At 61.5% G+C, this 25,179-nt stretch overlaps 2 protein-coding genes across 3 annotated transcripts; both read left to right on the plus strand.

The window, feature by feature from the left end:
• The first annotated feature begins 122 nt into the window (after positions 1-122).
• CNN2 (calponin 2) lies at positions 123-4,955 on the plus strand. Its single transcript, XM_030966622.1, has 7 exons — positions 123-253; positions 2,238-2,359; positions 2,674-2,740; positions 2,820-2,957; positions 3,084-3,200; positions 3,478-3,624; positions 3,700-4,955. Exons 1-7 carry the CDS (start codon positions 191-193, stop codon positions 3,967-3,969), a joined length of 924 nt encoding a protein of 307 aa, XP_030822482.1. The 5' UTR covers positions 123-190; the 3' UTR covers positions 3,970-4,955.
• Positions 4,956-5,506: 551 nt separating this feature from the next.
• On the plus strand, positions 5,507-24,870 carry ABCA7 (ATP binding cassette subfamily A member 7). 2 transcript variants are annotated; one of them, XM_030966573.1, is made up of 50 exons: positions 5,507-5,581; positions 6,949-7,215; positions 7,331-7,424; positions 7,572-7,713; positions 7,796-7,923; positions 7,988-8,109; positions 8,261-8,455; positions 8,537-8,626; positions 8,715-8,940; positions 9,031-9,170; positions 9,246-9,362; positions 9,499-9,678; positions 9,755-9,963; positions 10,048-10,224; positions 10,410-10,632; positions 10,715-10,936; positions 11,049-11,253; positions 11,322-11,438; positions 11,813-11,984; positions 12,125-12,256; positions 12,996-13,135; positions 13,212-13,349; positions 13,442-13,653; positions 14,079-14,151; positions 14,404-14,606; positions 14,710-14,758; positions 15,248-15,310; positions 16,410-16,555; positions 16,631-16,755; positions 16,831-16,929; positions 17,688-17,883; positions 18,394-18,488; positions 18,635-18,667; positions 19,002-19,107; positions 19,191-19,265; positions 19,868-20,037; positions 20,106-20,283; positions 20,370-20,485; positions 20,640-20,784; positions 20,884-21,007; positions 21,096-21,228; positions 21,971-22,091; positions 22,191-22,253; positions 22,330-22,436; positions 22,763-22,904; positions 22,974-23,108; positions 23,180-23,283; positions 23,944-24,036; positions 24,116-24,353; positions 24,428-24,870. In XM_030966573.1, exons 2-50 carry the CDS (start codon positions 7,150-7,152, stop codon positions 24,566-24,568), a joined length of 6,720 nt encoding a protein of 2,239 aa, XP_030822433.1. In that variant the 5' UTR covers positions 5,507-5,581; positions 6,949-7,149; the 3' UTR covers positions 24,569-24,870. The 2 variants fall into 2 exon arrangements, with proteins under 2 accessions (XP_030822433.1, XP_030822434.1); XM_030966574.1 differs by having other exon boundaries at positions 24,449-24,870.
• The last annotated feature ends 309 nt before the right edge of the window (positions 24,871-25,179 follow it).

Below are 25,179 nucleotides of genomic sequence, written 5' to 3' on the forward strand. Positions count from 1 at the left end.
CCCGAGTGGCGATCTCGGAGTTCGCGACCCTCCCCTCGATCCGTTTTGGATCCTGCCCTTATTTGGACATTTCTCCCTCCAATCAACGCGGGGGGGGCCGGGCCCGACCCCGCCCCCGCCCCGCCCGAGCCCGCTCCGGTACCGGCCCCGTTGCCCGCTCCCCTCTCCGGTACCGGCTCCGTTCCCCGCCATGAGCAGCTCCCAGTTCAACAAGGGCCCGTCCTACGGCCTCTCCGCCGAAGTCAGGAACCGGGTGAGCCGCGGCGGGGGCCGGGCGGTGCCGGGACCACCGGGCGCGGGTGAAGCGGGGGCTGGGGGATACCGGGGCCAGCGGGCGCTGTGGCTGCCGGTGCTCCTGGGGGCCCGGGAGAGCCGAGCATCCCGGTGCTGCTGAGGCGTCCCGCTTGCATCCCGGGCTCTGGAGAGGCGGGAGTTTTTCCGGTGTGCCCCAGGACTTCAGAGCCGGCCAAGAGTGGAGAAGTTGGGGGATTTCGGGAAGATGGAAATCCGGGGCTTCCCGGGAGGATGCGGAACTGAAGGACTCTGAGGTCTCTGAGGGCTGGGGATACCGAAGCTGGGCTCGCAGTCTCGGGGTGCCCTGAACCTGCCTAGAGGGTCCCAGGAACGTGTCTTGGGGACCGCGGTTGGGTCCCTCCCGTGCGGTGGCTCCGCTGTCCCTGGCAAACCGCGAGGACCCCTTCCCGTCACAGCCGGGGCTCGGGGCATCTCCTCGGTCCTCCGCGGCTCCGGACTAACTCCACAAAGCTCCTCCACTTTCTGCTTCACTTCCCCGCAGTCCCGCATGGCTGTACGGGATGCTCCGACCCGGCAGCATCCCCGCGGTTTTCTCCGGGGATGCGGCTTTTGGCCCCGGTGACTTCCCCGGGAAGGGAAGGAGGGATGGGAGCCTCCGGCTGAGCTGTTTGCACCCCTAGGCGGGATCCTCCTGCCCCCTCGGCAGCGCACGGGGGTCCTGCCGGGCCGGGGGGACACAGGGGGCACAGCAGCCCCGGGGATCGGTGGCTGTGCCCAGGCGAGCAGAGATCGTGCCGTGGTCACCCCGGGGCGGGTGGCCGGTGTTTTGAGTGTGTTCTGCTCCAGGGCAGGCAGGACAAGGGACAAGTGGTGGTGGGATGTGGTGGCTCCTTACCTGGCCTCGCAGGGGAATTTGGGATTTGCATTTCGTAACGGGAGCGGATGGGATGGGCCCCAGCATGCCCGGGGCTGGGCTGCCCCAGCTGAGACGGTGACATGCACCGGGGCCTTGGTGCTTCATGTTGATTCAGCAAGATGTGAGCCAGTCCGACTGCCCCGGTGTGTGTGATGGAGGTGACATCACCGACTGGGAACCAGTTGAGCCAGTGACATGCTCCCAGTCTGTGGAAGCCCTTGCAGACTGGGCTGTGGTGGGATCTCTCTGGGGCTGGTCCACTGGGAACTCCCCATGCCCTGGGAAATCCTCAGGCTGGCCGTGGGGAGGGAAGAGGAACTGGCTTCAGCTGTAGAATGCCCCAGGCAGGACATACATGGTGTCATGAGGGTGATCTGTGTCCTGAGTGGGTCGAGCTTCCATTTGGAGCTGGGATGTCTCCCTAGCACCCAGCAGGGCTGGACTGTGCCCATCCCAGTGTCCCTCTGTGTCTAGGATCCCTAGGGACTCATGGCACATAACAGGACCAGGATGGGTGAGAGGTTGGTGGATGCCCTGGGGCCGCCCCCAGGTGCCAGCTGAGCACCAGAGGGGCTGTGCTGGGGCAGGACAGCACTCTGGGTTTCCAGGCCCTTCCCTCCCTAGGCCGGGAGAACTTTCCCTTCCCTTATGGGTCAGAGGCTGAGGCGACAGAGATGCTGCTGGCCCTGGCAGCTGGTCTGCATTTGGGAGGAGACGTCCACATTCCTGGCATAGCCGCGGTGAGGGAGGAATCTGTGCTGGAGGTTGGGCCTTGCCAGAAGGGAAAGGGAGAGCATCTCATGGCCAGGACCCCTGGGGCTCAGAGCTGAGCTCCCACGGGCTCCAGCAGACAGGGAGAGACAAATCCAGGGGTCACTCCCCCCTAACCCCATGGGCAGCTCCTTCTCATGCTTTTGGAATGGTTCAGAAGCTGCTGTGTCTGCTGGCAGCATCACCCTCATGCTCCTGTCCCTGCTCCCATACCAAGGAGGGGGAGACTGTCCCCATGAGGGATTTGGGGTGCACTCTGGGGCCCTGCCTGAGCTGTCCCCCCACTGCCCCCCAGCTTGCCCAGAAGTATGATCCACAGAAGGAGGCTGAGCTGCGGACGTGGATCGAGAGCGTGACAGGAAAACAGATTGGACCTGACTTCCAGAAGGGGCTGAAGGACGGGGTGATCCTCTGCGAGTGAGTCCTGGGGGGCCCTGGGCATGGCCCCCAGCCCCGGCTGCTCCAGCTGGGAGGAGATGGGGGATACCAAGGACCCTCACCAGCCCTTGTGGTGGGAAGGGTGGGTTGGATGCGTGCCAGTGGGACCTGCCAGAGTCACCCTCAGGGCTTCTGTGTCTGGGGAAAGCCCTGAGGACAAACAGGGACCTGGAGGGGGAAATTTGCCCCACATGGAGGAGGCCTGGGCTGGACCTTCTCAAAAGGAGCCTATGCCCTGCAGCCCCTTGAGGTTTTTTCCTGCCACAGCCTCATGTCCCCCCGCCTCCCTCCAGGCTCATGAACAAGCTGCAGCCCAACTCAGTGAGGAAGATCAACCACTCGGCTCAGAACTGGCACCAGGTAGGTGCAGCTCTGCTGCCACCCGCCCGCTGTTCCTCTGCCATCACCCTCCAGGGCTCACCCCTCTACCTCTCCCCAGCTTGAGAACCTCTCCAACTTCATCAAGGCCATGGCCAGCTATGGTATGAACCCCGTGGACCTCTTTGAAGCCAATGACCTTTTTGAGAGCGGGAACCTGACGCAGGTGCAGGTGTCGCTGCTGGCGCTGGCGGGAATGGTGAGCACAGAGGATGAGCAGTTTGGGACCCTGAGTTTGGGGTGGTGCCTGTGGGATCCCACAGCTCCCCCTGCCCGGGGAGTGGGTGGGGGGTTTGGGACCCTTCCTCACAGCCGCTCCTGGCAGGCCAAGACGAAGGGGCTGCAGAGCGGGGTGGACATCGGCGTGAAGTACTCGGAGAAGCAGCAGAGGAATTTCGACGAGGCCAAGATGAAGGCTGGGCACTGTGTGATCGGGCTGCAGGTGAGCTGCCACACGGGGTCCCATGGCTGGGATCTGGGCAAAGGGTGCCCAGAATTGTGAATTCTGTCAGATTCTCAGCGCTGTCACAGCTCCAGGCATTGCTGGAGGGACCTAAGGCATGAAGTGCCTCAAGTGTCCCTGGGATCTGGGACCATCTTGGCTCTGTGGCCAGCATGAAATGGGTTAGGGAGCACTGGCTGTGCTCCCCAGGCTGGGGGGATAGGGACAGGGGGCACATGTGGGGCAGCACACGTTCCTCACCAGACCCCTTTGTCAGATGGGCACAAACAAGTGTGCCAGCCAGTCTGGCATGACTGCCTATGGCACCCGGAGGCACCTGTACGACCCCAAAAATCAGATCCTGCCACCCATGGACCACTCCACCATCAGCCTCCAGATGGGCACTAACAAGTGTGCCAGCCAGGTGAGCCCCACACCGGGCTGGGGAGGGATGGGAGGGCCGCAGCTGAGCCCAGCTCCATCCTGTCCTTCCTTCCAGGTGGGCATGACGGCTCCGGGCACCAGGAGACACATCTACGATTCCAAGATGGGGACAGAGAAGTGTGACAACTCCTCCATGTCGCTGCAGATGGGCTCCAACCAGGGCGCCAACCAGAGCGGGCAGGTCTTCGGCCTCGGCCGCCAGATCTACGACCCCAAGTACTGCCCCCAGGGCAGCCAGGGCGAGGTGGCCAACGCGGCCGGGGAGCAGAGCGGGGACCCGCCCGGGTACCGCTACTACCACGAGGAGCAGGAGGAGAGCTACTGAGCGGGATGGCTCCGCCCCAGCCTCACCATCTCATCAACAGCCGCATTCCAGCCTCCACTTTCATCATTCCCTCTTTTCGAACTCTTTTTTTTTTTTTTTTAAACTTTGGAAATGGATCTATTTTTCTGAGCAAGGAAATAAAGACCCTGTTTGTAGAGAGGAGCCCAGCAGATTCCCCCAGGAGCTGCAAGCAGGAAGGTGGCAGATGTTCCAGCAGCTGGGGCTGGACGGTGTCACCTCTCACACAGCCCTGGGATGCCCCTGGATCCCTCAGCAAGGAGCAGAAGTGGCCGCCTGTGCTGCCCCTGGTGCTGCTGCTCGTCCCTGTGCTGGCAGGACCCTCCTCAGCCCTGGAGGAGAGGGGCTGGGGTCAGCAGGACACGGGGGAAGCACATCTGGGAGAGACCTCGGGATTGTGTTTGTGGGTGAATGTGTGTGTGCACAGTTTTGTGCTCTGGTGTGAGCTCTAAATGCTGGAAATGCCCTTTTTGCTGAACTCGTACAGACCAAGTTTTCAAGGCCACGGTGATGGCTGCAGGGCTGGGAGCTGGCACAGCTGGCACAGCTGGCACACCCAGCACTGCAGCAACCTGATGGCCCAGGCTGGAGCCAAGGCTGACTCCAACGCCTGCATCCTCCACCAGGGCAGTGCCCTGCCCATCGACGTCTCCTTTCCCATGGGGTTTTTAAGTGGATGCTCTCAGACTGGAACCATTTATTTGAAAAAAAAAAAAAAGACAGACCTTTCAAAACCTTTCAACACAAACCGGAGCTGGTCTGTGCTGCAGCTGCCTCCTGCAGCCCCAGGCGGGTCTCTCTGTGCCTGGGGGGCTGCAGACCTGGCTGAGATCCCCGGAGTGACAGTGCTGGGGTGGGATGCTGCATGTCCCGGGTAGGGGGACCGGGAGCCGGGAAGGGGCTGCGGGGTTAAGAGATGTGCAGCTAATTAATGAGTGATTAACAATGCTAACGAGACAGCACGGGAGGTGCCTGTCGGGGAAGGGATCCACCTTTTCTTGGGTGAAATGCTGCGTTTCAAAGAGCCTGCTGCTCTCTGGGGCTCCCAAGGGTGGGGTGGGGTGGGATGGGATGGGATGGAATGGAGTGGGATGGGAACAGTGGGATGGGATGGGATGGGATCTATGGGATGGGATGGAGTGGGATGGGATGGGATCTATGGGATGGATGGGATGGGTGGGATGGGATGGGATGGTGGTGGGATGGGATGGATGGGATGGGATGGGATGGGATGGATGGATGGGATGGGATGGGATGGGATGGGATGGGATGGGATGGGATGGAGTGGGATGGGATGGGGTGGGATCCATGAGATGGTATAGGACAAGATCCATGGGATGGGATAGGATCCATGGGATGGGATTTTATGGGATGGGATGGGATCCATGGTATGGGATCTATGGGGTGGGATGGGATCCATGGCATGGCATGGGGGCGGGATTCCCACTCCCCGCCCCCCGCCGTGCCTGCCCCTTTAAGAGCCGGCTCCCGTGACGTCACGCCCACGGCTACTTTGTAGCGCGGAGAGGGGCGGGGCCTGCGCGCGCCCGGCGGATTCGCGGGGTCTCTTAAAGAGGCCGCGCAGCAGCATCAGGTAACGCGGGTCCGGGCCGGGGGCTGCGAGGGGCGACAGGAGAGGCGAGGCCGTGTCCCGGCCGCTGGTCTCGGCCGGATGCGTCCCCCCAGCGTCCCCCCGAGGCTCTTAGTGCCACCCCGCCCCCCCCCCCCGCGGCTTTCCCCGTGTCCCCTTCGTAGCCCCGAACTGTCCCCATGTCCCCTCTGGACTGTCCCCATCGTTCCTTCGAGCTGTCCCCACGTCCCCCCTGGGTTGTCCGTGTCTCCCGCGGGCTATCCCCACATCCTCCCGGCCCGTCCGCCTCCCGGTGACTCCGCACCCCGCCCAGAGCGGGGCTCCGTGCGGCCGAACCGGGCTGGGGACGCGGGGTTGGTTGGAGGGCACCGGGAGCTGCGGTTGCTCCGGCCGTTGCCGGGGTCCGCCGAACTCCCCGGTGCAGCGATGCGGCGTGTTCGTCCTCGTGAGATGAGTGAGCAGATTCCCACGCGAGTCCCCTGGGAGGATCCAGGGATTCTCTGGTTGTTTTGTCCCGAAAAGAGCCGCCATCCCCTCAGGGCTGGGGCTCCCCCGGACCGGCAGTTCCGCTCCGGTTCCAGCGGATGGGGACACTCAGACACCTCTGTCTCCCCGTGTCACCCCCACCCGGCAGCTCCTTCTTCCTCTCCGTGTCACCCCAGCTGACCCCGGTGCATCCCCAGAGGAATCTACCCCCGGACCCACTCGTGCCCTGCCCCGCAGGCGGATTAGGCGGATTTCCCAGGCGGGATCCTAATCCCGCTGCCCCGTGCCCGTTTATCCCGCCTGCTCCCGGGACCCGGCTTAGCCCCGGGCGCGGGCGGGCGGCGGCGAGCGCGGGGCGGCGGTGAGTGCGCGGCTCCCCCGGCCCCGGGGCAAAACGAGGGGCAAGTCCGGGGGCGGTGGTGCTGTCCCGGGCTCGCGGGGACCGGGGAGCCTCCCCGGAGCTCGGTTCTCCCCGGGGCGTGGGCGGGTGCACCGGGCGGAACGCTGCGGGTTGGGTCGTGCCGCCGCCGCCACCACCGGGCTCGTCACGGAGCCGCCTTGGCAGAGCTTTGCTGCCGGGCCCCGGAGCTGCTGGCCCCGCTCCAGGGGTGGGTGAATTCCCGGGAACTTGGCAGAGAGGGATGCGGGTGTCGGAGCTCGCCCTCGAGCCCGCTGCACCGGAGCAATTCCGCTCTTGGGCTGATGAGAGCCCCACCCACATCCCCCTCACGGGGAAACTGAGGCACGGGCAGGTCTCAGCCTCTCCCGGGCTGCCCAGCTCGTTCTTGGGGGGCCGGACTGCTCCCTGCTCCCGGCATGGGCAGTGAATCGTGCTCCTGGCTCCTGGACAGAGCTCGTGCCCCATTCTGCTGCTTTTGGTTTAGGAAAGAATGTGATTTGAGCCTTTAGCTCCGGAAAGGAGCTTTGCTGCCGGAATGCCGTCCGGCTCCTGCCGGCCCCGGAGCTCAGCGCTGTGCCCGGCACCGTGCCCGGGCTGTGATAAGCCCCGAAGCAGAAGGCAGTGAGAGCCTGACCGTCACCCCCAGCTTGGGGCTGCCCCCCCTGCTCGCAGCCGGAGCCGAGCGATGGCCGTGGGCACCCAGCTGGGGCTGCTGCTCTGGAAGAACTTCACCTACCGCCGGCGGCAGCGGGTGAGTGCGCGATCGGGGTGGGGCAACCCCGAGCCGCTGGTGCCTGGCACAGGGGCAGGCAGAGGCCCGGACGCTGATGGGGACCGGGAGCCCATCAGCCTCGCGTCTCCCCCAGATCCAGCTGGCTATCGAGATCCTGTGGCCCCTCTTCCTCTTCCTTATCTTGATCTCAGTGCGGCGATCCCACCCGCCCTTCAAGCAGCATGAGTGTGAGTGTCCCTGAGCCAGCTGAGCCCCCTCTGTGTGCCCCTGTGCGGGGTGACACCGGGGTGACAAACACGGGAGGTGGTCACAGGGTGCTCGGGTGTGTGTGGGGTCCTGCAGTGCCCCCCTGAACCTGCCTCCCTCTCCCTCAGGCCACTTTCCCAACAAGGCGCTGCCCTCCGCGGGGACCCTGCCCTGGCTGCAGGGCATCATCTGCAACATGAACAACCCCTGCTTCCGACACCCCACGGCGGGAGAGGCCCCTGGCGTGGTGGGAAACTTCGACGGCTCCATGTGAGCGGCGGGGCTGGGCAGCTGCGGGGCACAGCGGGGCTGGCCCGGGGTCTCACTGCCCGTCCCATGTCCCGTGTCACAGCATCTCCCGTCTCCTGAGCGAAGCCCGGCAGGTCCTGCGCCGCGGGCACGGGCAGCGGCTCCTGAGCAGCTTCGCCCGGCTCCTGCCCGCCCTGCGCCGGCTCCGGGACAGCGGCAACCAGCGGAGGGGTGAGCACCGGGGCCGGGGGGTGCCGGGGGAGCCAGACCCCTTGGCTGACCCCTGCTCCCCCAGCTCTGCCGGTGAGGGAATACTTGAGAGAGGACGAGACCTTCTCCCAGTTCCTGCGGGCCAACACATCTCTGCCCCCGGCGCTGGTGGATGAGCTGATGGGGGCTCGGCTCAGCCCCCGCATCGTGAGTGTCCCGCGGTGCCCATTCCCGGTGCCCGCTCCCGGTGTTCACTCCCGGTGTTCACTCCCGGTGCCCGCTCCCGGTGTTCACTCCCGGTGCCCGTTCCCGGTGTCCGCTCCCGGTGCCCGCATCGTGACTGCCCCTCTCCTTCCAGTTCTCCTTGGCGAGCCTTCGCCTCCCGCTGAAGCTCCTGGTCTGCAACGCCTCGGTCCTGGGGGGGTTCCTGGTGGGCGGCGACGCCGACTCCACCCAGAGCCTGCAGCGAGAGCTCTGCGCGCTGCCCAGCTCCCAGCTCCGTGCCATGGAGGGCTCCTTCCTCTCCCAGATGGACTTCCCACGACTCCTGGCGGTGAGCCCCCAGCGCGGCCGGGTGCTGGAAGGAGCCAGAGACCCCCTGACCTCCCCTGACCCCTTCTCATGCCCCTTGTAGGAGCAGCTGAGCTCAGAGCTGGGCGGAATCGCTGGCACCGTGGAAGCTTTGGGCAGCTTCCTGCGGGATGCAGCATCCCTGATGGAGGAGGTACACCCCTCATTCCCCTGCCCCCTGCCCACCCCCCCGTGTCCCTGTCCCCCACTGCCCCTCTCCACTCTCACCCCACTCTCCCCAGGTCTCCTCCATGCCCTGCCTGGCCGAGCTGCGTCAGGAGATTGCGGGGCTGAGGGCCCCCAACAGCAGCACGGGCGCCTTCAGAGCCCTGTCCCGCATTGCCTGTGGCCACCCCGAGGGCGGGGGGCTCAGGATCCCCTCCCTCAACTGGTACGAGGACAACGATGTCAAAGCCTTCCTGGACAGGAACAGCTCGGAGCACAGACCCGTGGCCTCGGGCAGCACCAGTGAGTGGGGGGCTGTGGGAGGCTCAGCCGGGGGCTGTGGGGGACTGCTGGTGGGGGGCTGGTGGTGAGGGCTCAGCTCTGCACCCCCAGGTCCCTTCTGCAGGGAGCTGCTCCGCAGCCTGGAGTCCAGCCCCCTCTCACAGATCTTCTGGCGGGGGATCAAGCCTCTCTTTGTGGGGAAGATCCTGTACACCCCACCTGGGCCTGGCCCCGACAGTGTCATGGCTGAGGTGAGTGGGGGCTGCAGGGGGGCTGCAGGGGTCGGGGGGGTCTCATCCCACGTCTGCCTCACCTCCCTCTCACAGGTGAACCGAACCTTCCGGGAGCTGGCTGTGCTGGGGGAGTTGGGGGGTGCCTGGCAGGAGCTGGGACCCCGAATCTACACCCTCCTCAACAGCAGCCTGGAGATGCAGGTGCTCCAGGTGTGTGACCCCAGACTCCTCCCATTGCTGTGGGGTGCAAGATGGGCTGTGCTGGGGTGCAACTGGCCAGGAACGGGGTGGGATGCAGCTGGAGCAGGGTGGGCTGCATGGCCTCCCATACCCTGCTGCTTTGCAGGACCTGCTGCTTGCCCCGAGCACAGCCCAGCTCCTGGACGGGTTCCTCAACGGCACCTCCTGGAAGCTGCCAGAGCTGGTCACATTCCTGACGGGGCCAGCAGGGGGACCAGGCCTCACCTGGCACCAGGTGTACGCTGATGTGGACGCAGTCCTGAGCACGCTGTCACAGTTCATGGAGGTTTGTGTCACCCTGCTGTGGGGGGCTGGCCCCTTGCACCACCCGTGCTGGCTGAGCCCTACCTGCCCTCCCACAGTGTGTCTGCCTGGACAAGATCGAGGCAGTGGCCACCGAGGAGCAGCTGGTAGCCCGAGCCCTGGAGCTGCTGGAGGAGCAGCAGTTTTGGGCAGCAGTGGTCTTCCAGCCCCCCATCAATGCCACAGCCCCCGGCCTGCCACCCCACATCCGCTACAAGATCCGCATGGACATCGACGACGTCACGAGGACCAACAAGATCAAGGACAGGTTGGGGGATGCTGCCTGTGTCCATGGCCACCCTGTGCTGGTTGCCAGGGGATCCCTGGTGCCAGCACCGTGCTCTGCCCCCAGGTTTTGGGACCCAGGCCCTGCAGCTGATCCCTTCAGTGACCTGCGCTACGTCTGGGGGGGCTTTGTGTACATCCAGGACCTGGTGGAGCAGGCGGTGGTGAGGGTGCACACTGGGGCTGCCCCACGGACTGGGGTCTACGTCCAGCAGATGCCCTACCCCTGCTACGTGGATGATGTGTGAGTAGAGGGGCAGTCCCACACCCTGGGATGGTTGGGTGACCCCCCCTGCTGCAGTGGGGGACACATCCAAGCATCCTGCACTGGGGAGGTGGCACAGGGCTAGTCGTGCCCTGGTGTCCCTGGCTCAAGAGAGGCCCAGGGGTGTGGAGCTAAGGGTGGAATGGCTGGTGGTATCTGCCCAGGTTCTTGAGGGTCCTGAACCGCTCGCTGCCTCTCTTCATGACTCTGGCCTGGATCTACTCAGTGGCCATGATCATCAAGGGGGTGGTGCACGAGAAGGAGACGCGTCTCAAGGAGACCATGAAGACCATGGGGCTGAGCAGCGGGATCCTCTGGCTCAGCTGGTTCCTCAGCAGCTTCATCCCCTTCCTCCTCAGCTCTGCCCTCCTTGTCCTCATCCTCAAGGCAGGTTGCAGGTCTCAGGGGACAGCATGGGTGGGAGCCAGCGTGGGCGGCTCCACAAGCTCCAACCTGCCTCCATCCACAGCTGGGAAACATCCTGCCCTACAGTGACCCAGCAGTCATCTTCCTCTTCCTCGGCACCTTCTCAGTGGCCACCATCAGCCAATGCTTCCTCATCAGCACCTTCTTCCCCCGTGCCAACCTGGCCTCGGCGTGCGGTGGCATCATTTACTTCTCTCTGTACCTGCCCTACGTACTGTGCGTGGCCTGGCGCGACTACATCACCTTCCCACTCCGTGTCCTTGTGGTGAGCTGGGATCTGCCCCTCTGCCATGCCCCTGCTGCTCTGGCTGGGGGGCTTTGGGCTGCACCCCCCCCAGGTCAGTTTTTGCCCTCACTGCCTTTCTGGCTGTCCTCAGAGCCTGCTGTCCCCCGTGGCCTTTGGTTTCGGCTGTGATTACTTCTCTCTCTACGAGGAGCAGGGGGTGGGCATCCAGTGGCACAACCTGGCTGCCAGCCCCGTGCCAGGAGACCCGTACAGCTTTGCTGCAGCCATGGGGCTGCTGCTGCTGGACGCTGTCCTCTATGGCCTGGCCACCTGGTACATTGAGGGTGTCTTCCCAGGTGAGTGCAGCTCTCCTGAGCCCCAGCTGCCACTCAGCCCTGGCCCCACTTAACCCCTTCTGCTGCAGGTCAGTACGGGATCCCCAAGCCCTGGAATTTCCCTTTCATGAAGAGCTACTGGTTTGGAGAGTCATCCTCATCTGGGCATTCCCTGTACCACAGCAGCTCCCACACTGCACCCCAAGGTGAGTCCCTGCCCACCCTGCAGCTGCCTGGCTGAGGGCAGCAGCCATAGAGCCCTCCAGCTCAGGCCTTGCTCCCCAGTGGAGGGCCCTGCACCCCATGGCAAGGGGACATCTCTGGAGACACCTCTGGAGACAGGGCTGGGGACACCTTTGGGGAAACCTTTGGGGACAGAGCTGGTGTTTGGGACAGAGTTGCTGAGGTATTTTGGGGTCATTGCCAGGGAGGCTTTGGGGTCACTGACAAGGGGGTTTTGGGGTCACTGCTGGGGAGGTTTGGGGTCACTGCCAAGAGGGTTCTGGGGTTGCTGCCGGGGAGGTTTGGGATTGCTGCCAAAGGGGTCCTGGCTGGGGTGTGACCCCTTGGTGGCTTCCAGTGCTGGTGGAGGAGCCACCTGCTGATCTCCAGCCCGGCGTCTCCATCCGCAACCTGGTGAAGGTCTATGGCAGCAGCGGCCGTGCGGCCGTCAACGGGCTGAGCCTGGACTTCTACGAGGGGCAGATCACATCCTTCCTGGGCCACAACGGCGCTGGAAAGACCACCACCATGTGAGCCACCCCAGAGGGGCTGCGTGGCCATGGCTGGGGACAGGAGCTGAGCCTGATTCTGTCCCCACACAGGAGAGGATACCCTGGCCCAAGCCTTGCTGCCCCTGTGCTCCATGACCCACTTTTCTCACCGCTTCCAGGTCCATCCTGACTGGCCTCCTGCCCCCCACCTCGGGCACTGCTTATATCCTGGGCTGGGACATCCGCTCTGATATCGACAGCATCCGCAAGTCCATGGGGACGTGTCCCCAGCACAACGTGCTCTTCGACATGTAGGCAGGGCTGGGGTGGGGTGGGGAGTGATGCAGGGCTGTCCCCTCAATCCTTGTGCCCCTCTGTCGGAGTGTTGGGGGGCAGGACGGTCGGGATGGATGGAGATGAGAGATCTCTGCAGCCAGGTCATGGAACTTGGGGTTTATTGCAAAGGGCCTGGGTGCAGGGCCCTGCTGGGAGCTGCCAGCCACAGCTCGGAGCAGGCCTGAGAGAGGAGAGCGGTAGAGAGGATGAGAGGGTAAGAGAGTAAAAGGGTAAGAGCGTAAAAGGGGTAAGAGGGGTAAGAGGCAAGAGCTAAGAGAGCGAAGTTCCCATTACAATACAATAAATCTTCTTCTGTGTTGAATATTCTAATTCTCACTGACCAATCTAGTACAAGATACAAATCCTATAGCATTTACATACGGCCTATAAGAATCACTACATTACCATACTCTGTTACATTTTAAACCCTAAAAACTCCTCTTTGGGCCCTTCTGCCAGGTTACTGGGGCCTGCTCGGACCCGTGGAGCTGTCTGCAAGCAGAGGGTGTTGTTTCATCAAAAGGGGATTACCTTCAGCCAGCCACACCATTGTTTTCCCATTGTTCAGTAACTAAAGGATCTCAAAGCTTGCTTTCATTTCAATCTCACTTATAGTTTCCATATTCTCAAAATCTTTTGCCAGGCAATCATATTGATAAGGCTTTCCTGTTTCATCTTCCCCAACACCTCTCACCTTACCTTTCCCCCCCACAGCCTGACGGTGGAGGAGCACGTCTGGTTCTACGGGCGGCTGAAGGGGCTCTCGGAGCAGCAGGTGCAGTTGGAGATGGAGCAGCTGCTGCAGGACACGGGGCTGCCCCACAAGCGCCGGGAGCAGACCAGGAACCTCTCGGGTTCGTGCGGGGGTCGGGCTGGGTGCCGGGGCGGGGCTCCATGGCTCCGAGCCCCCCCAACGCCGTCCCTCTGCAGGCGGCATGCAGAGGAAGCTCTCGGTGGCCATCGCCTTCGTGGGCGGCTCCCGCGTGGTGATCCTGGATGAGCCCACGGCCGGCGTCGATCCCTTCTCCCGCCGCAGCATCTGGGAGCTGCTGCTCAAGTACCGCAAAGGTGGGGCTGCGACGCCCCACTTCACCCTCTGAGGGAAGAACCTGCAATGTGGGGGTCCAGCAAGGGGGGTCAAGCCCATTGCTGGTCCCCAGGTCGCACCATCATCCTGTCCACCCACTACATGGACGAGGCGGAGCTGCTGGGGGACCGCACTGCCATCATCTCCCAGGGCCGGCTCTGCTGCTGTGGGTCTCCCCTCTTCCTCAAGGCCAGGCTTGGCACGGGCTACCACCTCACCCTGGTGAAGCGGGACAGGAGCGGGACAGGCGGCAGCACCGGCACCGTCCCCGGTGTCACCAAAAAGGTGGGAGCCTCACCGTGGTGATCATCCCCCAAAGGGCAGCCAGTGTGTCACTACAGGACACAAAACAACATGATGCACACACACCGCTGCTCTCAAGGTGAAGAGAAGGGAAGTTTATTTTCTGACTCCAACATTTATAGTTTTCCAAAAGAGACAGTGGATTGGAGGGTGACAGTGCCACCTCTCCAATGACACTGGACAAACCAACAGTCCATCAAATTTCTCCTCCTCCATCAAGGAATGCAAAACAATAAGTTATTTACAGGAAGTGTGTGAGAAAGTTTGCAACAAGAATGTCAACATCAGAAGGGTTAGAAAACCTTAACAAATCGGGGCGACACCAGTGTCTCCATCCTGGGTACTGGGGGGCACTGGGGGCCAGGTCCTGCTGTGGGGTGCCAGGCTCCAGCCCCCCTTTCCTGCAGGATGGCAGTGACTCGGAGCACAGCAGTGACACAGGCCTGGGCAGCGAGCGGGGCAGTGATGCCAGCGCCGTGGGTGAGCGTTTTGTCCCCTCAGTGTCACCCCCAGCTGCTCCCCAAACATCCCCCATCAGCCAGGTGGGCTGGGGGTGCATGTGGCCCCTCTCCTCCTCTCACTGGAGGTGCAGAGGGGGATCTCCATCCCCTCCATCTATCCTGGGACCCTCAGGCTGGGCACACGGAGCTGTGGCCAGCTGTGCCAGCCAGTGGCTCCTGCCCCTGAGGTTTCCAGGGTTTCCAGGGTTTCCAGCCCTGCCCATCCCTCCAGATGTGGCCCAGCTGTCGGCGCTGATCCAGAAGCTGGTCCCTGGCTCCAGGCTGGTGGAGGACATCGGGCACGAGGTGCTGTTTGTCCTGCCCTACAGCGGGGCCAGGGATGGGGCCTTTGGGGAGCTGTTCCGTGAGCTGGACGCACGCCTGGGGGAGCTGGGGGTCTCCAGCTACGGCATCTCTGACACCACTCTGGAAGAGGTACCCAGGGGGGCTGTGCTCAAGGGGCTCCTGGGGTGCCTGTGAGCAGGGGGTTTCCCTCACTGGGGGTGTGTGTTTAACACCAGCCCTCCCACACCCCCAGATATTCCTGAAGGTGGCCGAGGACACAGCGCTGGACGCTGACACCACAGGTAAAACCCCTCAGTCCTGGCTGGAGCTGAGCTCTGGGGTACAGAGAGGGCTGGGGAGGTGCTCAGCAGCCCAGAGCAGAGGGGTGGGGTGTCCCCAGCGCCCTGCAAAGGCTGGGGACAGCCATGGATGCAGATGTGTCACAGCCTGTGGCCTTGGTCTTGTATCACTATTGGACACGAAAAAACACAAGCGCACACCACTGTTCTTAAGGTGAAGAAAAAGGGAAGTTTATTTTCTGACTCTAACATTTATAGTTTTCTAAAAGTGGCAGTGGATTGGAGGGTGACAGTGCCACCTCTCCAATGACACTGGACCAACCAACAGTCCATCAAATTTCTCCTCCTCCATAAAAGAATGCAAACCAATGAGTTATTTACAGAAAGCGTGCGAGAAAGTTCACTACAAGAATGTCAACCTCAGAAGGCTTAGAAAATCTTAATAAACCAGGGTGACAGTCCTGCCCTGGCATCTTGTCCTCATTTTTTCAGGCACCATGAAAGGAGCAGTCCCTGGCGAGATGGGAGATGGGGATGTGGTCGATGGAGAGCTGGGTAAGGATGGGGGAGGTGGGACCCCTGAGCTGTGCTGAGTGCTCCCCACCTGCTTCTCCTGGGCTGGGGTGATGGCACAAGTCCATCTGGGTGTCACCATACGACACAAAAGAGCACAAGCACACTACTTTCTCAAAGTGAAGGAAGAAACAGAGCGTTTATTTTCCTGACTCCAACATTTATAGTTTTCCAAAAGTGACAGCGGATTGGAGGGTGACAGTGCCACCTCTCCAATGACACTGGTCAAACTAACGCTCCATCAACTTTCTCCTCCTCCATAAAAGAAGACAAAACAATTAGTTATTTACAGAAAGTGTCTGAGAAAGTTCACCACAAGAATGTCAATATCAGAAAGCTTAGAAAATCTTAAAAAACCAAAGTAACGTCTGGGCAGCTGTCCCTCCAAGCAGCCATCCCTTCAAGCTGGGGGTACTGAGGGACCCTCGGGCAGCACAGCTACCTGCCAGTTTTGGGGTGTCCCCAGAGCAAAGATCTGGGATGAGGGTGGCTTTGGGGAAGCCCTGCTCTGCGCAGGAGTTGGGATGGGATATGAAATCCCAAGGGGAATAAAAGAGAACTCTTGAGGGAGAACTGGCACAGGGACAGCCTGTCTGGGGGGGCTGTGATGGTTTGGGGCACCAGCTCTGCCCTGGGTGGGCACTGGTTGTAACCCCTCTCTCCTCTCCTTTACATTGAGCCAAAGGAGCTCGGCGAGGTAGGAGCTGGGGGGAGTTTGGGGGGGCTTGGATCTCCTGCATGCAGCATCCCATCCCTGCTGGGATGAGGGCTGGGGGCAGTTTGGGGGAGCTGGGGGCTGTTTGGGGGGGCTGGGGTTTGTTTGAGGGGGCTGGGGGCTCCTGCATGCAGCATCCCATCCCTGCTGGGGTGAGGGCTGGGGGCAGTTTGGGGGGGGCTGGGGGCTGTCTGGGGGGGCTGGGGGCTCCTGCATGCAGCATCCCATCCCTGCTGGGCTGAGGGCTGGGGCAGTTTGAGGCTCCCGCACGCAGCATCCCATCCCTGCTGGGGTATGAGGATGCCCCTGCCAGCCCCCTGTTCCCCCTGGCACGAATCCCTTGCCAAATCCGTCTCTGCCCGGCAGCGGAGGAGCCCCGGGAGACGGACCTGCTGCGGGGGGCGGCGTGCGGGCGGGTGCGGGGCTGGGCGCTCACCTGCCGCCAGCTCCGCGCTCTCTTCACCAAGAGGATGCTCCACGCTCGGCGCAGCACCCGCGGCTTCTTGGCGCAGGTGGGGCCGAGGGGAGGGAGGGGATGGGGCAGGGCATGAGGCAGAGCCAGCCCTGATCCCCCCCTGCGGGCTCAGATCGTCCTCCCCGCCGTGTTCGTGTGCATCGCGCTGCTCTTCAGCCTCATCGTGCCGCCCTTCGGGAGGTACCCGCCGCTGCAGCTCCAGCCCTGGATGTACGGGCAGCAGTTCACCTTCTTCAGGTGCGTCCGCAGCCCTCTGCCCGCCGTGTCCCCGGTGCCCCGGTGCCACCAGCTCACTCCTGTGTCCCCCTTTAGCAACGATGCCCCGGGAGATCCCGACACAGCCCGGCTGCTGGAGGCGCTCCTGGCTGAGCCCGGCTTCGGCACCAAGTGCATGAAGGAAGAGGGGAAGGGGTGAGTGTCCGGGGGGTGGTTCAGCCCCCTCCTCAGAGCCCTTTGACGGCGGCAAGGGGGGCTATTTACAGATCACGAACGGGATGGGGCTGCTGTGGAACGTGCCTCGAGCTGTTTTATTTTCCAGCATCACTCTCATTACATGGTTATGACAATGGGAAGATGCCAGCAGCTCACATCCCAGGCAGCAGACCAAGAACTTAATGTTACGACTCACTTTATAAACTTTTTGACCAATCACACAAAGCAAAAGCACACTGACAGTAGTTCTCTCCAACCACTATAAGCACACGTACCTTTTCTTAAAACAATCCTTGCTTATTTAGAATACAATACCTGCTTGTAAGCCTTAAAACACAACGCACAGAGCTTCATTATTAAGCTTTAACCTTCCTAATATCTCACTAGATAAACTTTTCTGTAGCTTAGAGAGCTATTCTAGACAAGCGTTAATACACAGACCATTGCTCTATTTATCCTTGCTTTTCTACAGTTTAAATAATTTTTCTGCTGACCTATCTCATGGCTGCTGCTTAGCTCTAATCACAGTTCTGCTGCCTCTGAGGCCTGCCTTTTGCAGCTTTCCCAAAACCCTCTGATTTTGTGGATTCCCACACCCACCTGCCCACGGAGCAGCTCTGCCACCTGGTGTGATGCTGTGGGGCCCCCAGCACGCCCACGGTGGGTCCCGGTGCCCCTGGCTCACGCCAGGCTGGTAACAGGAGTGTCTCTCTCTCTCTCTCTCCCCCGGTGCCCAGGGCAGGGCTGTGCCCCCCAGCTTCCCACCCCGATGGCTTCTGGACCCCCTCAGCCCCCCCATCCCTGCTGGAGGCGCTGCAGCGTGGGAACTGGACACAGACAAAGCCATCCCCCCCCTGTCAGTGCAGCGGGCCAGGAGCACAGAGGATGCTGCCTGAGTGTCCTGAGGGGGCCGGGGGGCTCCCCCCACCCCAGGTAACCCCAGCCTGGCAGGGGCAGCCCCAGGGCTCTGTCAGTGCTGGCTGTGGGGGCTGTGGTGTGTGACAGCGTTCACAGGGGTCTTAGGATGAGGGAAGAGATGAGGATGTTGACTCCATGTTTCAGAAGGCTTGATTTATTATTTTATGATATATATTATATTAAAACTATACTAAAAGAATAGAAGAAAGGATTTCATCAGAAGGCTAGCTAAGAATAGAAAAGGAAAGAATGGTAACAAAGGCTTGTGGCTTGGACTCTCTGTCTGAGCCAGCTGGGTGGTGATTGGCCATTAATTAGAAACAACCACATGAGACCAATCACAGATCCACATGTTGCACTCCACAGCAGTAGATAATCAAGGTTTACTTGATTATCTGTTTTGTTCCTGAGGCCTCTCAGCTTCCTAAGGAAAGGATTTTTCATAAAAGATGTCTGTGACACTGGGGATGCTCTGGGGATGCCACAGGGCTGGATGTCCATCCAGCCCCTCTGTCCATCCCACAGGTGCAGAGGGGCACAGGGGACATCCTGCAGAACCTGACGGGCAGGAACATCTCTGACTACCTGGTGAAGACCTATCCCCAGATCATCCGTCAGGAGTGAGTGCTGGGGCTGGGAACGGGCACCAAGGGAACACCCCAGGGACACCTGGGGGAAGGGGACACTGCTGGGGACATGTGGCTGCCCTAATGTCCCCTCGGGGGATTCCTCTCTCCTCTGACTTGCCCCTCCTCATTTCTTTCAGGCTGAGGAACAAGAAGTGGGTGAATGAGCAGAGGTGAGCTGGGCAGGGGCTGGGGCCTGGCACAGCCAGGGATGGAGGGAGACAGGAGATCCCTGGTGGGTTTGGGGAGGGCCTGAGTGGTCCCTGGGCAGAGGCATCATCCAGGTGCCTTCACCCCTCTGCTGTGTGCCCTTTATCTGGCACCTGGGTGAGGGGAGGGTTGAGTTTGCACAAGGGTGGCAGTGGGGAATGGGTGTCAGGCTTCACAGAATTGTAGAATCTCCAGTTCTGGGGTGGAAGGGACCCACGTGGATCCTCAAGCTCAGTTCCTGCCGTGCTGGCAGTGGGAGTCTCTCTGGCAGGTTTGGGAGCCCCATTTCTCCTGCAGGTACGGCGGCTTCTCCCTTGGTGCTGGCAGCTCCCAGGCCCTGCCATCGGCAGCAGAGGTGGATCAGGCAGTGCTGGAGCTCCGTGTGCTGCTCAACATCACCCTGGTACGGCTGGACTCAGCCCCTGGCTCAGCTCTGGGGGTCCCAGTGCTGGGAGACCCCTCCTCACTGTGTGCTCCTGCACCCAGGGCAGCCCCTCAGATCGGCTCCTGGCCAACCTCAGCCGCTTCATCGAGGGCTTGGATGCCCGCAGGAATATCAAGGTGTGCCTCAGGGGTGAGAGCTGGGGGCAGCAGGGATGTGGCAGTTGTGACCGTGTTCACAGGGGTTCTTGGATGAGGGAAGAGATGAGGATCTGACTCCGTGTTTCAGAAGGCTTGATTTATTATTTTATGATATATATATTACATTAAAACTATACTAAAAGAATAGAAGAAAAGGTTTCATCTGAATGTTAGCTAAGAATAGAATAGCAAAGAATGATAACAAAGGTTTGTGGCTCAGGCTCTCTGTCCAAGCCAGCTGACTGTGATTGGCCATTAATTAGAAACAACCACACGAGACCAATCACAGATGCACCTGTTGCATTCCACAGCAGCAGATAATCATTGTTTACATTTTGTTCCTGAGGCCTCTCAGCTTCTCAGGAGGAAAAATCCTAAGGAAAGGATTTCTCATAAAAGATGTCTGTGACAGCAGCGATGTCCTCTCAAGGGGGACTGAGGATGGCTGGGGCTGCAGGGGAGCAGGAGCCCGGGCGGGGAGTGGGGATGCTCCTGGTGGGAGCAGGTGCTGCAAACACAGCCAGGGGCAGTGCCAGCTTGGCTGGGGGGCTCTGAGCTGCCCGGCCCTCCCCATCCTGCAGGTTTGGTTCAACAACAAGGGCTGGCACGCCATGGTTTCCTTCCTCAACGTGGCCAGCAATGGGCTGCTGCGAGCCCGGCTGCCCCCCGGCACCGACCCCGCACGTTTCGGCATCACGGCCACCAACCACCCCCTGAACCTCACCAAGGAGCAGCTCAGCGAGGCCGCCCTGTGAGTGTGGGCAGGGGGGTCCCACAGCCCCCTCTGGCTCCCACTGAGCTCTCCCCCCTCCTCGGCAGGATGGCCACCTCTGTGGACGTGCTGGTCTCCATCTGCGTGATCTTCGCCATGTCCTTCGTCCCAGCCAGCTTCGTCGTCTTCCTCATTGAGGAGAGGGTCAGCAAGGCCAAGCACCTTCAGTTTGTCAGCGGGATGAAGCCCATCACCTACTGGCTGGGCAACTTCGCCTGGGACATGGTGGGGAATGGGGATGGGGACAGGGATGAGTTCCAAAGGGTCTGGTCCCAGCCCTGACCCCTTTCCTTGCTTTTCTACGCCCTCAGTGCAACTACCTGGTCCCCGCAGTGCTGGTCATCCTCATCTTCCTCTGCTTCCAGCAGGAATCCTACGTGTCCTCGGCCAACCTGCCCTCCCTGGTGCTGCTGCTGCTGCTCTACGGGTGATGGGGCAGCAGAGCCCAGCAGGGGCGAGGGGGTTGTGGGGCTGGGGGCAGCCGGGGTGAGGGGTTGTGGTGCTTGCGAGGGTTGGGTGCACTCTCAAGCCCCCCAGGTCGGGATGTGCACCTCAGCCAGGCCCTGCTGTGCCCCCTGCAGATGGTCCATCACTCCCCTGATGTATCCAGCCTCCTTCCTCTTCAGCATCCCCAGCACTGCCTACGTGGCCCTGACCTGCATCAACCTCTTCATTGGCATCAACGGCAGTGTGGCCACCTTTGTGCTGGAGCTCTTTGTGGACCAGGTGAGTCTTGGGATGAGCCTTGGGATGCTCTGCACCCCCCATTCCTTCCCTGCAGTGCCAGTGCCAGCTCCCCCACCCCTCTCCTTGCTGCCCCATCAGAACCTCAATGACATCAACCGTGTCCTGAAGAAGGTTTTCCTCATCTTCCCCCACTTCTGCTTGGGCCGAGGCCTCATTGACATGGTGAAGAACCAGGCAATGGCTGATGCCTTTGAGAGGTTTGGTGAGTCTGGGGGTGTCAGGGCTGCTCACCCTCCTCAAAGCCCAGCACAGGGGTCCCCTATTCCTACAGCCCCTCTGGCTGCTTGCAGGGGACAAGCGCTTCGTGTCCCCCCTCTCCTGGGAGCTGGCAGGGAAGAACATGTTTGCCATGGCCATCGAGGGCATCGTCTTCTTCCTCTTCACCCTCCTGCTGCAGTACCACCGCTTCTTCCTGCGCCTGGGGTGAGCAGAATCCCAGAATCCCAGAACCACTGAGAATCAGAATCCCAGAATCACTGAGAATCAGAATCCCAGAATCCCAGAATCCCAGAATCACTGAGAATCAGAATCACAGAACCACTGAGAATCAGAATCCCAGAATCCCAGAATCACTGGGAATCAGAATCCCAGAATCCCAGAATCACTGAGAATCAGAATCACAGAATCACCGGGTTGGAAGAGACCTTTTTAAACTCATCAAGTCCATCCCAGCCCCAACACCTCAACTAAATCCTGGCACTGAATGCGACATCCAGGATTTTTTAAACACGCCCAGGGATGGTGACTCCACCACCTCCCCAGGCAGATGATTCCACTGCTTTATCACTCTTTCCATAAAAACCTTTTTCCTAATATCCAACCTGTATTTCCCTTGGTGCAGCTTGAGGCTGTGTGCTCTGGTTGTGTCAGTGCTGCCTGGCGAAAGAGCCCAGCCCCAGCTGAGCACAGGCACCTTTCAGGGAGTTTAGAGAGTGATGGGGGCACCCCTGAGTCTCCTTTTCTCCAGGCTGAGCACCCCCAGCTCCTTCAGTCATCTCTCATAGGGTTTATGTTCCAAGCCCCTCACCAGCCTTGTTGCCTTCCTTTGGATGTGTTCAAGTGTCTCAACGTCCTTCCTAAACTGGATACAGAACTGGGCACAGCACCCTGGGGATGCTCAAGGGCGTGGACAGCCCTGGATGTGCCCTTACCACTGTTCCCACAGCCCACGGGCTCTGGAGTTGCCCTCGCTAGGAGATGAGGACCAGGACGTGGCCAGGGAGCGGGCGAGGGTGGCCAGCATCCCCCCACACGGCCACCTCCTGCTTCTGAAGGACCTGACCAAGGTGGGTGGGTGGGACTGGGCCCTGCTGTGAGCTCCAGCCCACCCAGGACCCCTGGCAGTGACAGGAGGGAGCAGCCAGTGTCCCCTCTGCTCCATGCAGGTGTACCGGCGCAGGAAGGCTCCGGCTGTGGACCGGCTCTGCGTGGCCATCCCCCCCGGGGAGGTGAGGGACAGATGGACAGACAGACAGCTCTCTGGGCAGGGCCAGGGCTGCCAGTGAGCCTGCTCTGCCCCCACAGTGCTTTGGCCTCCTGGGGGTGAACGGTGCTGGGAAAACGTCCACCTTCAAGATGCTGACAGGGGACACGGAGGTGACGCTGGGCGAGGCTTGGTTGAAGGGGTACAGGTGGGTGAATGAAGAGACTCCATGGCTTGGATCCCTCTCCATGTCCCCACAGCACCTATGCCATCATCTCTGTCCCCCCTGTGCTCTTCCTGGCCCTTTGCCCTGCAGCCTGCTTCATCCTCATCCTCATCCCTGCAGCTGCTTGTCCCTATTCCCACAGGATCCCTGGCACATGTCTCCATCCCACAACATGCTTACCTCTCCCTGTCCCATACTCTACCTGTCCCCATCCCACAGTGTGCTCACCTGTCCCTGTCCCATACTCACCTGTCCCTGCCCCATGCTCACCTGTCCCCATCCTGTTCTCACCCATCCCCATCCCACAGCGTGCTCACCGACCTCCAGTCTGTCCACCAGCACATGGGTTACTGCCCCCAGTTTGACGCCATCACGGACCTGCTGACGGGGCGGGAGCACCTGGAATTCTACAGCCGCCTGCGTGGCATCCCAGAGGAGGAGACCCCCAGGGTAAGGCCTGTTCCCTGTCCTCCCCACCCTGTGTGGAGCCCCCCAGCCTCACCCCTGTGTCTCTCACAGGTGGCTCAGTGGGGCATCACCGCTCTGGGGCTGGCCCCGCACGCGGACCGGCCGGCGGGCAAGTACAGCGGGGGCAACAAACGCAAGCTCTCCACGGCCATCGCCCTGCTCGGCTGCCCCCCCGTTGTTTTCCTGGTGAGGGGGGCACTGGGAGGCCCCACAGCAGCACCAGGGTCCTGCCCAGGCTGACCCTGGGCCCGTTGCAGGATGAGCCCACGACGGGGATGGACCCGCAAGCCCGGCGGTTCCTGTGGGAGCGAATCCTCGGCGTGATCCGGGACGGACGGTCCGTGGTGCTCACGTCCCACAGGTGAGTCCCCCACAAAGGGGAGCACCCCATTGTTAAGGCAGGGGGGGTGCTGGTCTCCCCCAAGCCCCCGCAGCCCTCAAATTGGGCTTAACCCCGAGCAAAGCAGTCCTTATCCAGATCACTCAGTCCCTCTGGGAGACAGTGTGAACACCTACACTGCTCCGTGGCTACCTTTGGCAATCAGAGTGATTTTCAGCTCATTAGTGATTATCAGCTCTCTTGGGATTTCAGCTCGTGCTCGCCAAAAGCGCCGTAGGGCTAGGGGCAGAGGCAGACAGCGAGAGAAGGGAAAGAGCGTCCTGGCAGTTCCACAGCGATGGTTTATTCAGGAGTCTGTGAAGGGTTCCAGCGACAACTCTTCTTCTGTCAGATGGGCTAAGACAGCCCCTTTTCATAGAGTATAGGGAGATCCAAACTTGTCCAACAGTAAAGGTTAGGGAAAAAGTGACCTATGGAGTTACAGAGATAAGCTAGGCAGAAGACAGGAGCTTATTTTGCTGTGTCATCATGACTCAGCAGTTCCTACTGTTAAATCTCAGCCCTCCATGGAGCTCTAGCCAGCTCCATGGAGTCTGCTACACCCCATAACCCCCCTATGGGGTAGCACCTCCAGAAGGGGGTGTCCCTCTGCCCTGGGGGGCTCACTCGTGTCCCCCCCAGCATGGAGGAGTGCGAGGCGCTCTGCACCAGGATGGCCATCATGGTCAACGGCCGGTTCCGCTGCCTGGGCAGCGTCCAGCACCTCAAGAACAGGTACTGGGGTGGGGGCTCAGGGGTCTCCAGAGGGTGGTGGCCATGCCAGTGCTCACAGCAGTGTCCCCTCTCCCCGCAGGTTTGGGGATGGGTACACGGTGGTGGTGAGGGCGGGGGGCCCTGGCCCAGCGGCGGTGCAGACCCTGCTGCAGCAGCATTTCCCCGGCATTGTGCTGCGGGAGCAGCACGGGGGGCTGCTGCAGTACCACCTCCCTGCCCGTGTCGCCTCCCTGGCCACCGTCTTCAGCCTCCTGGCCGCCCACCGTGGCCCCTGCCACATAGAGGACTACTCGGTGTCCCAGACCACGCTGGACCAGGTGATGGGGGAGGCGGTGTGAGGGTGTGGTGGCCCTGTCCCACGGTGCCATCTCTCATCCTGCCATTCCTGCAGGTCTTCATGCACTTTGCCCAGGAGCAGAGCGATGGGGACGCCGGGGAGGTCGCAGCCCCAGGGCAGGATGCAGCCCCCAGCCCCGGGAGGAGGCTGAGCAGGTTCCTGGAGGATGACAGCTACCAGGAGAGCGCTGTCTGAGCGGGCCATGGCGTACCATGGACGCTCCCTGGTTGTCACCACAGCACGAGCCAGGGTCACAGGGCTTTGGGGCACTGCAGCCCCCCAGAGCTGCACAGAAGAGGCCTGGGCACATCCTGCCCGCTGGCACGGTGTCACCATCTGACGGGACAGTGGGTGCTGGGGAGGGGTCAGAGTGCCAGGACAGAGCTGGCCCCGGCTCCCTGCCGTGGGGTTGATGCCCTGCGGGGGGCTGAGCTGGATGGGGGGTCTTGGGCTGGCCTTGGGACCCTGCTTGCTGTAACCGAGCAATTCAATAAAAACCCGCGGTACTGCCGGGGGGCTCCATTGCCCTCGCCACAACGCGACCGTGCTGGGGGACAGGGCGGGGGCACAGCGACACACGGGCAGCACGGCGTCCATAAAAAACTTTTCCTAATACCCAACCTAAATTCCCCTTTGCACAGTTTAAGACTGTATCCTCTCATTCTGTCAGCTGCTGCCTGCAAACCTGAGGGTTGATGTTCTCCTGTGCCAGGGCCGCACCTGGGGGCTCCCCCGACCTCGGGGGGGGCTGGACCGCCCCGCGCCGCTCTCGGGGGGACAAAAGGGTGGTCCCCAGGGGGAGGCTT

Source organism: Camarhynchus parvulus, chromosome 28, assembly GCF_901933205.1.
Source record: "Camarhynchus parvulus chromosome 28, STF_HiC, whole genome shotgun sequence".
NCBI lineage: Eukaryota > Metazoa > Chordata > Aves > Passeriformes > Thraupidae > Camarhynchus > Camarhynchus parvulus.

What these genes read in the sequence shown, in the direction of transcription:
- CNN2 (XM_030966622.1), top strand. Translation starts at nt 191, where the DNA reads ATGAGCAGCTCCCAGTTCAACAAGGGCCCGTCCTACGGCCTCTCCGCC. An exon ending in CGGCTCAGAACTGGCACCAG is followed by an intron (nt 2,741 to 2,819) that starts GTAGGTGCAGCT and finishes ACCTCTCCCCAG; the next exon opens with CTTGAGAACCTCTCCAACTT. An exon ending in CTAACAAGTGTGCCAGCCAG is followed by an intron (nt 3,625 to 3,699) that starts GTGAGCCCCACA and finishes CCTTCCTTCCAG; the next exon opens with GTGGGCATGACGGCTCCGGG.
- ABCA7 (XM_030966573.1), top strand. Translation starts at nt 7,150, where the DNA reads ATGGCCGTGGGCACCCAGCTGGGGCTGCTGCTCTGGAAGAACTTCACC. An exon ending in CCTACCGCCGGCGGCAGCGG is followed by an intron (nt 7,216 to 7,330) that starts GTGAGTGCGCGA and finishes CGTCTCCCCCAG; the next exon opens with ATCCAGCTGGCTATCGAGAT. An exon ending in GTCCAGCACCTCAAGAACAG is followed by an intron (nt 24,037 to 24,115) that starts GTACTGGGGTGG and finishes CTCTCCCCGCAG; the next exon opens with GTTTGGGGATGGGTACACGG.